The following is a 15,815-nucleotide window of genomic DNA, read 5'->3' on the forward strand; positions in this document are numbered from 1 at the left end:
GGCTTCAGCTTTCTAAACTGCTGGGATTACAGGCATTTGCCAATGTTAAGTTTAGCCACTGTACTGTTCTATATGGTTTTACCAAGATTCTGAAAAAATTTTTTATTTTAAGAGTGTGATATTATTTGCTGATTGTGCCAAAATCATAAATCTCATTTAGAATTTTTTACTAGTAATTTGCAGTTATAGGTTCTAAAACAGTACTTTAAACATTACTTAAAAACTTTCTTCCCATTTTTATAATTATCACTATAAATGGCAGTAGATTAGATATGTGCTCATTGTTTATATTTTCTCATAAAATGGAATGGATTCTCATTCAATTAGAAGCACATGAGATAGAGCTTAGTGCTCTGAAAAATCTTAAAAACTAGTAGTATAAAGCTTTAGAATAATGGATCTTGATTAATCAGTGAAAGATTCATGTGAGAGAACACTATTATTATTTATTGAAATAACAATTCAGTAATGGACTAACTAGTATTTCCTTTTGAAGTTTTTAGTACTTTAAGACTTTGCAGATTTATTTCTAAGTTACCTGTATAGATGTATTTGGAAGCGTCTTTGAAAGGATTAATTCTCTTGAGTCTTCTGAATAGTCACAACTAGAAACAGTATAATACTATGATTAAGAGCATCAGATTTGGCATTGGAGGACTCTTAGTCACTTAATTTTTAGTAGTGACACTTTGGCAGTTTACTTTACCCCTTTAATCTCTATTTTTCTCTTAGAGGGGAGTAGATAATAATAGTGCCAACTTATCAGAATTTTTGTGGATGTACATGAAATATATTATGCATATAATTAGTGCTGATTAAGGTATATAGAAAGCAGTCATTAAATCTTACCTGTTCCTGCTGTTAATTTTATGGATAGATTTAAGTAAATTTTGTCTATTTTTCACCCAATTAAGCCTTTATTTGTAGGTGCTGCATAAGGCTTAACAGGAATCATTGTAATTGATAAGTGAAATTATATATTAAAAAATTTATCATCATTTTGTGCTAGTATTAAAATTATTAATATTTTAATAAAAATGTTTTCCCAGAAGAATAATGAGAAAAACCTAAGGAGGGAGATAGCATAATTATAATCTCATACTTTACTCCCTAATTCTCTCTTAACCTTTTAATTTTTACTTAGTTTCAGAATCATTGCCCCCCAATTATGTTTACCAAAGAACAAAGTTAATGAATTCTTAGGACTAAGGGAATAATATAAAAGTTCGCTGAGTATGATATAAAAGGCAGAGGTTTTTCCTGCCCCCTTTTATCAGAATTTAAAAGGGATCTTTTCCCATTTAGATTAAGGTGAAGGAGCATAAAATTTTTCCATCAAGATAATGAATTTATAGTGGACAATATGAGTTCATGTACTCTTTTAGTGAACATAGGAGTTGTTCTTGGGCCAGTAACTCTTCCAGGCATTGGAATTACAGAATTGAAAGACTTATTCTCTATCCTTGAAGAGTTCACAAATGTTAAACAGAAAGTATTAATATCATGTGATAAGAACCTTGATAGAAGGTACAAGATACTGTGTTTAGATCTGTAGTGTCTTGTAGAATATCTGGTGCATATGGTAGGCAAACAACAATAAAATGAATAAACATAAAGATATCTATAAGACAAGTTTTTCCCTCTGTTGTACTTCATTTACATTTACACTGTTCATCCCGTCTCTGCTCCATACTTCAAACTTGCAAAACCTGTTATTGGCTAAAGCCTTTCTGCTAGTTATTCCCTTTGCTTGGGATTATCTTCTTCAAAATATTCATCTAGCTGATTCCTTTATTAGCAGGTATAAGATTGGTAAAAAAGTCTTGCAGTGGCATATTTTCCCACAAGATATCAATTAGTTAAAAGGGAAAATTGAAGGGGAGAAAAGTAGGAGAAAGTTTGGAAATAAACTTCACTTTCTCTGATGTGGTGCACTGAGAAAAATACAATATCTTTCCTATGGCATTTGTGCAAAGACAGTATAAGCTGGATCTGGTCATGAAAAACATTGTATAGATCCAGATTCTGGGTCTTTATACAGACTGTAAATTCTGTATTCTTGGTGTGAGACTGGGGGTAGAGAGCATACTGGGAATTAATCCCAGAACCTCATGCATGCTAGACAAGCACTCTATCAACTACTGAGCCCCATCCTTAGTCATACTTCTATATTCTTTGTAGACATGTTCCAGATTCAAGAAGTGTGAAGAGACAGAACAGTTAAATGTAACATGTTGCTGTATGGAGTCATGTCCCAAAAGGAAAAAAATATATATTATCTGGAAAGTTGACAGGCAAAATTTGAATGGGCTCTGTGGATTGAACCATAGTGTTATCTAATAGTGGTTTCCTAACTTAGTAGGCAATTGTCTTTGCTTTAAAGAAATATACACTGGGATATTTAAAGGTGATGGTCATCTAATCTATAGTCTTGCTCTTAATTGATTTAGAAAAAGACTAATGGTAGTGTGTGTGCTACATTGAGATGGGACAGAAGGAGGTGGTGATGGAAGCAAATGCAGTGAGTGAATTGTTAAAGAGTTGATTCCTAGATGATGGGAGACATTTATATGATACTTGAAACTTTTGTAAGTTTGGAATTTAAAATTATTTTTTTAAAAGAACATAGGTTGTGTTTAAGAATCATAATCTCTTCAGTATTTTTTTTTTGTAGTAATGGTAAGGAGAATCAGAGTATGGTAATTTAGAGGAAGATAAGTTGTGAAGAAATTGTGTAGGTTAAGGAGAAGGAACTTGAATAAACTTGAAGATATAAGAGATTATTGATATGCAGTAGTTTTTAAGGAGGATGGATAGATGAGTAAGATGAAGGTGAGATGTATAAAAATGTACTTTATTTGGACTGTTAATTAGATTCATAAGTAACATTCTATTTTACAACGTAAAATATTTCATCTGGTGAGTCTTGGTTAGTGATGGGAATGGGTTTTAAAAGTGAGTGATAGGGCTGGGGATGTGGCTCAAGCGGTAGCGTGCTCGCCTGGCATGCGTGCGGCCCGGGTTCGATCCTCAGCACCACATACCAACAAAGATGTTGTGTCCGCCGAGAACTAAAAAATAAATATTAAAAAATTCTCTCTCTCTCTCTCTCCTCTCTCACTCTCTCTCTAAAAAAAAAAAAAAAAAGTGAGTGATAAAGCCTCACAATAAGAAACACTATTGAGTAGAAACCAGTTAGGGAAAAGGATTGCTGGTTAGGCTTAGCCTCCCAAATAAATAGGGAATTTATGAGTTAGCATGCTTATTAGATTCTTTACCACGATGGTACGTGGCTTCCTGGCTTTGTAACAGTAGGATCAGAGCTAGTGATGGTTGTTAAATTGATAGAGCATAAGTCATTTTTGGTATAGATGGACATTAATTTGTGAGGGCAATGAATAGGGTGATGATAGATTGCTAAGAAAGAAAACAATGACCTCTTCTTAAAAAGTTGAACTAAATTTAAATTATAAGCAGTTTTTAGTGCTACCTGAGAATAAACTGCTTTTTAGCTTGAGTACAAAAATTAAGTTATATGCATGTTGATATGCACGATGTTTTTTTACTTTCTTCTAATAACAGTAATTGATGAGATCTCTGACTTATAAAATATTTGATAATAGCAAGAGAGATTAGAATTCTTTGTGGACTCTGCAAGATAACAGTAGGCTTTCAAGAAACATCAAATTTTCTAAGATGTTTTAAGTTAAAAACCACATAATTACTTTGTTTTCATGTCACAATAGTAATCTTTGATTGATCTAAAGATTGAAGCTTCTTTTAGCAGACCTACATTTCAATTTTAAGATCATCTGAGTGAGCAGAAGAAAGCTATTTCTAAATGTATGCAGTCTTCTGTTTGAAAAAAGTGAACCATTCTTTGTCATTTATTGTTACATCCTGTAGTGTATATTTTTATTTAACATTTCACATAACTGTCACCTTTGGTCATCTCGCCCTGTTTTTAAACAATATTTGTAGTTGACTTGAAAATGTACATTATTTATATAGTAGAGTGTCTGCCAAATAAGCTGTAGCAAAAAGAACTCTACCAAGTTGTTCTGAAACTTAATTGAACAACTCATTATTTATTTAAAATAAAGTTTTTTAAAACTTAACCATCCAGAAACCAAGTTTTACTGAATTTGGGGAAAATCTACTAGAATCTGTTTTGTTTTCTCTATCAAATTTGTGGGACTCATGGCCCTGTATCCAAAGTTGTTTCATGAAATTTTTGTGTCAGTAGATAGACCATTTTTGTCTTGATTTTGAGGAGAGTTGGAATATCCAGTGCATGACAAAACATAAAGCTTCATCATTCTGTGGTATGTATCTTCATCAGAACAGCAAGGTCAGATGTGTTACCAGACCTTGCCTAGGCTTTACGTAAGACTTTTATTTTGAAGAAACATTGCTATTTCCAAAGGAATTCACAAAATTTGAACTTTTTTGAATAGACAAAAAAAAAAATTCTGTTCAGTAAGAGATCTACTTGTATGTTAGAAGGAAAGGTCATTGATACCACTACCTACATACTGTATTTAAAAGTATTAGAAGAAATAACATTGATTCCACAGCAATATCTGGTTTTCTTCCTCTGTCCTAAACTTCAAGAGCCTATTGACTATTTAAAAGTCTAATTTCTTTATCATAGTATGTGTAGCTTCTTTATGTTATAGCATCAGAATCAGCAAACTTATAGGGTACTTCAAACCAAATTAAAGATGTATTCTTTTATTTTTGTGGTTTTATCCTTTATTGACAAGATACTTTGACATTTAAAAACACTATAAATTTGGTGTCTTATTTGGGGGGTGATTTAAGTAAGCCAAAAGCTGTATAAACTATATTTTTGTTATTTTTCTAGGATATGCTAGGTTTTATGTCAACAGAGAAATGATAACATCTCAGTCAGCACTCTTTGACAATGATTACATCAATTTTACATTATTGGGGCTGGGGTTGTAGCTCAGTGGTAGAACGCTTGCCTAGCATGGGCGAGGCCCAGGATTTGATCCTCAGTACCATATAAAAACAAATAAATAAAATAAACATTAAATTGTTTTTTTAAAAAAATCACATTATTGAAAAGTGAAACTAGTGATCCATTGTTCCTTTGCTTGTTTGGATTAAACACTAGTTTAACATTATAATTTGATTTAAAAATGAATTAAAAAAAAACATTTTTAATTTTCTACCCTGCCATATTTCTTAAAATCCATTTGTGGTTTCTCAGATAAAAATCTGCACTAAATGCTGTCTCTTTGCACTCTCATCTACTGTTACTGTTTCAACAATTACCTATAAGCTAACAATACCCAGCTTCCTATTTCTAGCCTAGACCTTCTTTTGTATCTTCAGATCTGTACTACACATAAACACTAGAAGGACCTGACTAAAATATTGTGACCTTGTCTTGTCCTCCTAAAACTCTCTAGTAACCACCTTACCAGGTTAAATCTAAGCCCTTCAACAGGCTATCTTCCTCAGATAAAAACTGTCCAACTTAATTTATTGTTATTTGCATTTCCTTTGACTGAAAGACTTAAGCTTTGTACCTTCTACCTTTTCTTACATTGCTAGTTCCCAGCCCTAGTGGTATGTAAATGGTACTGAAAAGAAATGAGTACTTTGTTTTCTCCTGGGCATTGGAACTTTGCTGAAAAAAACTATGCCAGTTGAGGTATTTCTAAAATCAGGCTATCTAAATTTAGCAGGTTTTTTACTGTTGCTTTCAGGAAAAAAAAAAGAAAAATTTTTTTTCTTTCTCACTGCTATTATTTTGCATTTGCAAACCTTTTCCACTTTTGGTTCATTCCTTTATTACCCTCACATCCCCCTTTCAAGGAACTAATCCTCACATATTTGTTTTAGCTAAGGGTACAATTATATAATTTCTTTCTGATTTACTTTAAAATTTGTGTCTCTGCCCTACTTTTTTCCTCCTTCATACCTCTTTAGAAGAAATATATCCCATATTGTTGATATAACACCTTTTCACCATTTCTGTAACATTGCTTTTAATATCCGTAATGCTGCTTTAACATTTTCATTTCCTTTGACTGAAAGACTATAATTACTTTTTAGTCTATTATTGAATTAGTAAAATTTATGGAACTGAGATTAGGCATATGAAAAGAAAGTTTGTTTTAAATCTGCTCAACATTTTGGTCTTTTTTTAAAGAATAATTTTTGCTAATTTTTAATTCATTCTACATTAATTTAAAACACATTTACAGTACTTTAAAAAATGTTTTTCTAGTAAATTTCTTTCAACTTAGTTAAATTTCTGCTTGGGTCATCTCTAGTTTCAGATTTCCTTAAAAATAAATAAAGTGATCATAACTAATAATGCATGAGGTAGAAATTGCTTAAGGATGCTTAGAGTTTTGTTTGAAAGTCTGCTAGGCATTCTGGAGTGTGAGATTGAGGTTGGGGGCAGCAAACTATTCTATAGGTCATGAAAGAGGATAATATAGATTTCCCTGAAAGGGTAATGAAAAATTTCTCCTTTATAATTTGATAGATTAATTGGGATAATGCACATTGGAGGGAGAATATGCATTGCTTTTTGTTTTCAGCACTTTATTTGAAGAATTATAAAACAATACTAAATTGGTAAGACTATTAAATAATAAACACAGTGACAATATAGTGGGACTTGATTGGTGAAGAATTTCTGAAACAATTGCCTCTGTTCCTTTCATTAAAATTGACATTTTGGTCCAGTAGCTGGAATGATTTTTTTTTTTTTAATATTTTTTTTAGTTGTAGACGGACACAATACCTTTATTTATTTATCTTTATGTGGGGCTGAGAATCAAACCCAGTGCCTCACACATGCTAGGTGAGCTCTCCACCACTGAGCCACAACCCCAGCTCCAGCTGGAATGATTTTTGTTGTTAACACGAAAATGTGAAACACCTAGTAAATGTAAAGCAAACTCTTGTTCACATTCATAGGAACAAAATGAATTGTATCATTTTGAAGCATAATTAGATAACATGATTTTTCTTTTGTCTACTAATGTTGGTATGCTTAAAATGTCATCTTTGTGCTGAATGCAAGTCAAAGTTAATTTTTCATTGATATCTGTGGGAAATTGGTTCCAGAACACCTAGGGATACCAAAATCCATGGATGTTTAAATCACTTATATAAAATGGTGGGCTGGGGATGTAGCTCAAGCTGTAACACGCTAGCCTGGCGTGCGTATGGCCTGGGTTGGATCCTCAGCACCACATACAAACAAAGATGTTGTGTCCACCAAAAACTAAAAAATAAATATTAAAATTCTCTCTCTCTCTCTCTCTCTCTCTCTCTCTCTCTCTCTCTCTCTCTCTCTCTCTCTCTCTCTCTCCCTCCCTCCCTCTCCCTCTCCCCCTCTCCCTCCCTCTCCCTCCCTCCCTCTCCTCCCTCTCCCCCCCTCCTCTCTCTCTCTCTCTCTCTTAAAAAAAAAAAGGTATATCATTTGAACACTCGCACATATCTTCCCATATACTTTAAATCATTTTACTTATAATATCTTATAAAATAGCTACACAGGTAGCTTTTATGCTTTGTTGTTTAGAGAATAATAACAAGAAAAAGGAGTATGAACATATTTAATACAGGTGTGGGTTTTTCCCCCGAAAGAGTACTTGATTACTGAACCACAAATATGAAGGGCTGACTATATATGTATTGCCTTAAATTTTGGAAGATAAGTAAGTAAAGTGAATAAATTGATTTGGTTATAGAATTTTAGAGAACTTGATTTAAAGGAGTATTTTAAATAAAAGCCTTTTTATTAATCAAAAAATACTTAGAGTCCCTCCCACATATCATGTGATGTTGTACACCATCTTTCTGGAAGTCATAGTATGTTACTGTTCTTTCTTTGCTTTCCAGAGATAATCAGTGATACAATCTTCATTTTATTCCTTATAACCATCTCTTCTGATTTTTCTCTTTTGCTGTAATAACTCAAAAAAAAATTTTAACCACTTATTCTTTCCCACTTGTATTTTAGCAACTTTGAATTGTTCTCCTACATTCCTAATTCACAGTGATGAAAGGATGCTTTTTTGAAAACTCTGAATTTGATCGTGGTACTCAACTGCTTGTTATTCTTCATTGATCCTCATTACATACCATATTCCTTCATCTTCATGCCTTGCTTCACACTGTGAATTAGCTGGCAGACTATTTGCAGTTCTTTGAACTACCCACCTTGTTTCACAGTTGCTTACTTTGATCATACTTTTTCCTCTAGTTGCTCCATACAATATTTGTACTTTAAAAAAATTACTAAAATAAGAATATTACAGTCTGGGGATATGATTTATTGATAGAGCCCTTGCCTAACCTGTGCATGGCACTGGGTTTCATCCCCAGTAGTGAGGGGAAAAGAAGCAAAAACAAAGATTAAGAATACTATCAATAGCAAAATTGGTGCTATTATTCCATATATATCTTTTACCATGTGCCAAGCATTGTTTTAGCTCTTCTTATTACTTGACTCATTTTGTTTTTACAACTCTATGAGAAAGGTACATATGTGAATATTAAGGCATAGAAAATGTGTATAACATGTCTAGGGTTGTACATGTCTAGGTTGAACTCAGACATTTGACTCTGGAGTCTGATCTAAACTACTAGCCTATATTGTTTCCATTCATAAGACTGTTGAAGCAGCATTGCTTCTGTGTTCTTTCCTAGGCCTCATCTCTTAGGAAAAGCTGACTGTTCCTTTGTTTGAATCTCTACTGATTCACAGAATAGCACTTAGAACTTGATATTGCTTATACACTTTTGCTTCTTCTAAGGCAGGAATACTGTCTTTGAATATCATCCTTCTGTTGCCAGTGTTGGCACGTTCTTAATCAAGAGGCAGATGGATAAATGATTGCATGAATCACCAAATTGTAAAGGTACAGGAAATCTTAGAAATCATTAATCTTTTTTTTTATAGATGAAAAACTCGAGACTAAATATATGTAATGAGAATACCAGATTTTAATGTGAGTGGTTTAGCAAAGTTAAGTTTCATTACTAGAATTTTAGTTGTTGGTAGCCCACCAATTTGCCTGAAAGCTCAATCAGAAGAACTGATTTTATAGCTAATTGGAGAGTGTTTTGTAAGCAGTGTTGTCAGAGTCTAGTTTCATATACCTCATGTAAGATGTACTGTAAGAATTGTGTTTGTGATCATTTATATTTCATATCTGTGTCTTTTCAGTATGAAGCAGAAAACTTGTCTGGATCATTTGCCTTTGTAGGTTCTCTAAGCACTCATAAAGTTTTTTGTTTGTATGTTTGGTTTTGTTTTAGAATTAGATTGGAAAATCATACAGAATTTTTATGTAAAACCAGTACAACTGTTTCCTATAGACTATTTGGTAATTTTACAAATGTCTTTGTTTTTTATTTTAACTTGATGTTAAGGACAAGAAAATGTAGAAATACTGATAAATTTTGAACCTGGGGTATTGTTACATGCAAATTAATGACACTATTCTTTCTACTTTTAAAAATATTTGAGCATACATTTCCTTTTGTATAACAAAATAACATAGATTGTATTAGTTACCAGTGTATGTTATATTTGTTTTGTAATTATAACTTTGTGTTACTACTTCAGAGGTTCACATTTATTCATAAGATTCCAGGTAAAGTTTATCTTGGATTGATAGGTAGAGGACCATGGGTGAATGTCAATTATTGCCAACATCCTAATTCTCTAGTTTGCTGGTGGGCACACAGGGTTTTTTGTTGTTGTTTTGTTTTTGGTTTTTTTAGTGATTTAATTTAATAAATAAGTAACTTTATGATGAGGAAAATTTCTAACAAAAATATTTACAACATGAAGTGCTTAAAATATAATTGTTGGAAAATGGGCATAACAGGATTTCTTTATCAGTGTTAAGAATTTGAATTAAAACTTACAGGGTTAATTATGCTAATATTCACTTGTATTTTAAGGGTTCTGATGATTGCCTTGTGAAAATCTGGGCAACAGATGATGGGAGATTATTAGCTACTTTAAGAGGACATGCTGCTGAAATATCAGACATGGCTGTAAACTATGAGAATACCATGATAGCAGCTGGAAGTTGTGATAAAATGATCCGAGTCTGGTGCCTTCGAACCTGTGCACCTTTGGCAGTTCTTCAGGGTCACAGTGCATCTATTACATCACTACAGGTAATTGTTTTAATCCCTTTTAAAAACTTTTTGTTGTAATTTAGAGTAAGCTTTTAGAAACTCAGATTTATAATCATATAAGGTTTACTAAAACTAAAAAATATTTGTTTTCTTTAGAAAATTTTATGTATTTTGAATAACATAGTAGTCATGATCTTGTTCTGTTCTGGGTATTTTCTGTATTGTTAGTTGTTAATGGTATGGTAAAAAGTGGTTATTTGTACTATATCACTCTGTAAATATTTTTATTTTTCTGTAATTGTTTTTCAGTTCTCACCATTGTGCAGTGGCTCAAAAAGATATCTATCTTCTACTGGAGCAGATGGCACTATTTGTTTTTGGCTCTGGGATGCTGGAACTCTTAAAATAAAGTCAGTTGCTATTTTATTTTATAAAATGTATTTAACGATTGCAATTGCAAAAGTCAACAATAGAAATCAGTTTCTTTTTCTTCTTGAGGAAATAATAGAAATTCCTTTTGCTTGTTCAATGACCTGTTTTTTTTTAAGCCCCCCCTCTTTTCTATGCTTCAAAGAAAGTTTTCTAATCAAAAATATTTTTTTCCTCTCATATCTGTGTCCTAGTTCTTTCCTTCGGGATATACCTGTTCCTTTCTATGTGCCATATACTTGTGTCTCAGTATTTCTGTTTGGTGCTAAGAAATGTTAGAGTTACTAATGCTATTCTTCAGAATAATTTTAATTGTGTTACTAAATCTACACATACTAGATTTTATTATAGATCTAGGGAAAGTTTGGAAAACAAATCTTACTAGATAAATGTACACACATAATCACATTTCCATTTGTGCTTTCACCTATGTTAAAATCTTGGTTTGTCAAAACAAGTTGGCTGACAGTTATCTTTTGATTAAGGACACTGAGGTGAAGAAAGGTTAAATGATTTTCCCATATTTAAAACAAGTTTTTTGTTGTTGTTGTTTGTTTTTGTTTTTTTAATGGAAGACCAAAATTGGAACACTTCTTTACTCTTTAGTCCTATGCTTTATATTCCATTTCTTTTGAGTAGATGGACTGAAGAGAAGTGCTTGTTTTTATTTGCTCCAGTGATTCCACAGTGTCTAAAGTGGTCTTTTTTGCCACTTTCAGAAAAGAAAGTCATTCAGATTAGAAGGTATATTTCAGTAATTATCTGTTTATAAATTATCAACTTGAGTTGAGTAATTTAATAATTTATATATACATTCATTATTTTAAATGGTAGTATCACATAATTGTTTTCAGTTAGTATATTGACACAACGTAAGACTTGTCTTAAACCATGTGTATGAACATTCCTGTACAATAGTTGTTATAGGAGGGCATTAGAACATGCTAACATGAATAACATAATACAAGTGTACTTCATTTGAAGAGAAGATTGTGATACAAAAGATGTCTTTGGACAAAACAAGTTGATTTAACCTTAATTGTATTCTTTATATTTAATGTCTTTCTATAGACATTTAGATAAAGGTTGAACTATTTTACTTATTCATTTGGACAGTCATCAGTAATTGTTACTATATTTTAACTTCCTGAATGCCCTTTGTTTATTACTGTCTGCCCTTTGTTTATTACTGTCTTGTTAGAGGAGAAAAAAGTGATAAGCAGTTTTTAAATTAGGATACAAACAGAACATGTTTTACAAAATTTTTATAAAAGTTTTTTTTTGAGCATTACAATGCTAACTACAATAATAATTTAGGTTTCTGTATCCTTGAGAAGTGAGTTTTTTATAATGTAGAATCACATATAACTCACTACCTGAATGTAATTTTTTATGATTGATCTTATATAGGCAGAGGAATTATAATATTCTGTTGATTTTTTTTTTTTTTATCATAAACATTTCTGGCATTTTTTATTTATTTTGGCAGATTTGTGTGAGAAATTGACCCTTTACCAAGGAGTTGCATCCCCAACCATGTGTATTTTTAATTTTGATATAGTGTGGCTAAGTTGCTGAAACTGGCTTTGAATTTATTGTCCTCCTTACCTCAGCCTTTTGAATCACTGGGATTACAGGCATGTGGTATTGAAGTAAATACAGTGAAATGTAGTCTGTAGTGGACTAGATCCCTGTTTTGTACCAATTTTATAGTTCACATGACAGTCAGATAGCCTTCAGATTTTCATTAAGATAAGATTCTTGCTTTTTTAGAAAAATATTTTGTCACATTAGAAGGTACCAGAGAAGCTTAAAAATATCTCATACTAAAAAAGTTTAAATTTTGATGTAGCAATACATAACCAAAGAGCACCTATTTGCTCATGTTTTCATGTTTATCAATAACTTCCTTTTTTGTGGGGGTTACTGGGTACTGAACTTCCTTATTTATGTTACTTTATATGTTGCTATTCTGCATTCCTGTTCTTAGTATGAATAGCCAAGACTTATTAAATTTGGTTGGAAGTTAGTGTAACTAATAACTACATGTCTGGTGTGCTAGAGACTTTGGGAGGTTTCCTGTGCAAGAGGTCTGCAGGATCTGATCATGACACACAATAATTTCAAAGTTGTTTTTAGGAAGACTGTCATCATCTGTTGCTTATTTAATTGTGTCCTTCTGTGATTATTTTTTGAAACAGCTCATTTCTGGTGTTCCTGGTCCCTTTATTATATTTTTAGTTGTTTATTTTTTGTATTTTAGCCCAAGACCTGCAAAATTTACAGAGCGCCCTCGACCTGGAGTTCAAATGATCTGTTCTTCTTTTAGTGCTGGTAAGATTGCCCCTCCCGTTCCTTTTCCACTAAAAGTTGTACATTAGAAAACTTCTAGTAAAATACATAAAATTTTGGAAAATATTTACTAATGTATTTTAGTCATATCCTCATACATACACAAGAGCAAGTCAGTAAACAAGAATGATAAATTGAGTTAGAAATATTTCAATTTTGCTGGAGCTTAATTCACATAACCACATGACTAATATTATTCTATAAGAAGATCATAATGCTCTAATAGAGAATTAATAGTTTCAAATTTTCCTCTGTTACAAAGATTGTCTTTAAATGGTTTTCTTATTGATCATAGGTATTTTAAATCTGGTTTACATTTTTGCAGATTTTAAAAGTGTTCCATAAAATAAATTTGATTAATATTTTTATATGCTCTCTTTACTTTGCTCCAGTTTGTTCTATTGCTCTTTAAAAAAAAAAAAAAAATAGCAGTATTATACTACTGTGCATGATGACACACTTTTGTAATCCCAGCTACTCAGAAAGCTGAGGCAGGAGGATTGCAAGTTCCAGGCTAACCTGAGCAATCTAGAAAGACTCTTTCTTTATTTATTAAAGTAATAAGGGCTGGGGATGTAGTTCAGTGGTAGAATACTTAACATGCTTGAGGGTCTGGGTTCAGTCCCCAGTATTGGGGCGGAGCAGGTAGTGGGGAGAAGAAAAAGCCGAATAGCAGTACTAATATGCTATTACCTTTTGAATTTCTGTAGCAGCATTCTGAATGAATGTTAAGAGTTTTCTGTGATCTAGATAGTTGAAATGAATTGAACTATGAATAGATCCACTATCTAATGTTCCTAATACCTATTCCTTCCACCTTTATTTTCTGTTTTACTTTATTTCATAATTGTGGATAGCAGTATTACCTGAGTTCAGGACTAGTAAACTGAAGTGAATCTGTTTTTGTCTCAATTTCAGTGCTGCTGCCATAAAGATAGTGTTCCTTCTAGTAATAACCCAAATTGGCACAATATATATGTGTATAGTACTCTGAATTTATGCTTTTCTTCCAAAAATAATTTGATTAAGTTTACAGGTCCATTAAGTGGATCATTTATCAAAAGTACTTAAAAATTTTATTTTGAATGTAAGAACTTGACTCTGTGGGAGAGCTTTGCTTTATAGAGGGGAATAAATTCTGCCAAGTAGAATGTATGTGCTATAAGACAAAGTCTTAGGTGAGTTTGGAGGAGGGCAGTTTCATTTGATTGCCAGGTTTGGAAAGGTTAGTTACTGAGGGCATTGGGCTTTAGAAATTTGGTAAGATTTTTGACTGATGAGAAATGGAACAACAGAAGGATATCAGCAATGTCAGAGTTAAATGCTGTGCTATCTAGTGAAAATAACTGATAATTTTAACATGGTGAGATTATGTAATCAGTGAAATTGTTTTTAGTATGAATTAGGTTTACTTCTGTAAATATTGAAAAGTTCATCCTAGTTCAAGCTGTAGTAGCAAACTTCTTTTCAAATTGCAGTTAGATGTATTATATATTTATGGTAAATGTAAATGATTTTAGAGTAAAATTTATTTAATACATCTTGTAATTGCTTGGCTATTACTTAATTTTCAGAGATTTGAAAGTTGTATTTTCTCATAAATGTTTGCTGTTACTTTATAGGTGGAATGTTTCTGGCCACAGGGAGCACAGATCATATTATTAGAGTTTATTTTTTTGGATCAGGTCAGCCAGAGAAAATATCAGAATTGGAGTTTCATACTGTAAGTATTGGTGAAAGGAATTAGATGAATATAACTTAAATGAGACTGTTTATATTCAGCTTCTGCTTTTTATGTATCTATATATAGGACAAAGTTGACAGTATCCAGTTTTCCAACACTAGTAACAGGTAAAATATCTATACTTCTCTAATTTAATTCTGTTTTTAAATTTAATAAAGATAATTCTAGTAGTTATATTTAAGTTATATAGAAATTAATCACCTAAAATAAAGATGTTGACCAGATATACTTAAGTGAATAGGGCCTTCATATGCATGTAAACATGTGTCTTTGTGTCTTATTTTTTAATAATATTAGTTTATTTGAATGCTTTTAATAATAGAAGCTTTTGTATTATAATTCTATAATCTTTCCTACATGTATGAAAGTGTAGGGAAACTTTTTGGTAGTGCAGTATTCGAGACACATATGTTCACTGACACAAAATGATATTTTGTAAATTTTTCATGTTTGTATTTTAAAAGTAAATAAAACTCCTTCACACTTTGAATAGAACAAATAAACTTTTTTATTATTAGGAGGAATTTTTATCTCATTGAAAAAAATTCACTCTCTTTTTCTTTGTAGTACTAGGGATGGAACCCTATACTGCTTACATGCTAGGCAGGTGCTCTACCACTGATCTCTACCCCCAGCCCTTGAATGTTATTTTTGAGACCTAATTATATTTATTTGTAAAATTTTTAAAGCGCATAGAGTTTCAGAAGTTGTTAGATTTATAGACAGGAATCTGTGATATTGGATAAAGATTTTTGTCTTTTTAAAACAGGATTTTGGTGCATTTTGTTAAAGCATGTGTGATTTTGGGGGGGGGTCTTGGATTTCTTTAAAATACAGGTTTGTAAGTGGTAGTCGGGATGGGACAGCACGTATTTGGCAGTTTAAACGAAGAGAATGGAAGAGCATTTTGTTGGATATGGCAACTCGTCCAGCAGGGTAAGAATCAAATTTGAAATAGTATATCTAGATTATTTAATATATATTCTGCATTTGATGGGGCTGTTGTCTAAAGCTATATATCAGTTCACAATGATTAATTTTCTGCAATAACTATAGGTATTATAGGAAATAAACACTGTTGGTTGATTTTTATGAAATATTTCACTGCCATATAACAAGAAGACCTGTTGGATTAATTTTTTAA

General features: G+C 31.9%; 1 protein-coding gene across 2 annotated transcripts in view; it reads left to right on the top strand.

Moving 5' to 3' along the window:
- The window catches only part of Phip (PHIP subunit of CUL4-Ring ligase complex), a 122,397-nt gene that overhangs the window by 41,461 nt on the left and 65,121 nt on the right, over positions 1-15,815 (top strand). For both annotated transcript variants that reach the window (XM_078019701.1, XM_078019700.1), the window contains exons 8-13: positions 9,964-10,185; positions 10,456-10,556; positions 12,839-12,909; positions 14,550-14,650; positions 14,738-14,778; positions 15,509-15,607. In XM_078019701.1, coding sequence (XP_077875827.1) covers positions 9,964-10,185; positions 10,456-10,556; positions 12,839-12,909; positions 14,550-14,650; positions 14,738-14,778; positions 15,509-15,607 — 635 coding nt within the window. The remainder of the gene's footprint in view (positions 1-9,963; positions 10,186-10,455; positions 10,557-12,838; positions 12,910-14,549; positions 14,651-14,737; positions 14,779-15,508; positions 15,608-15,815) is intronic.

This window comes from Ictidomys tridecemlineatus, chromosome 8, assembly GCF_052094955.1.
Source record: "Ictidomys tridecemlineatus isolate mIctTri1 chromosome 8, mIctTri1.hap1, whole genome shotgun sequence".
Lineage (NCBI taxonomy): Eukaryota > Metazoa > Chordata > Mammalia > Rodentia > Sciuridae > Ictidomys > Ictidomys tridecemlineatus.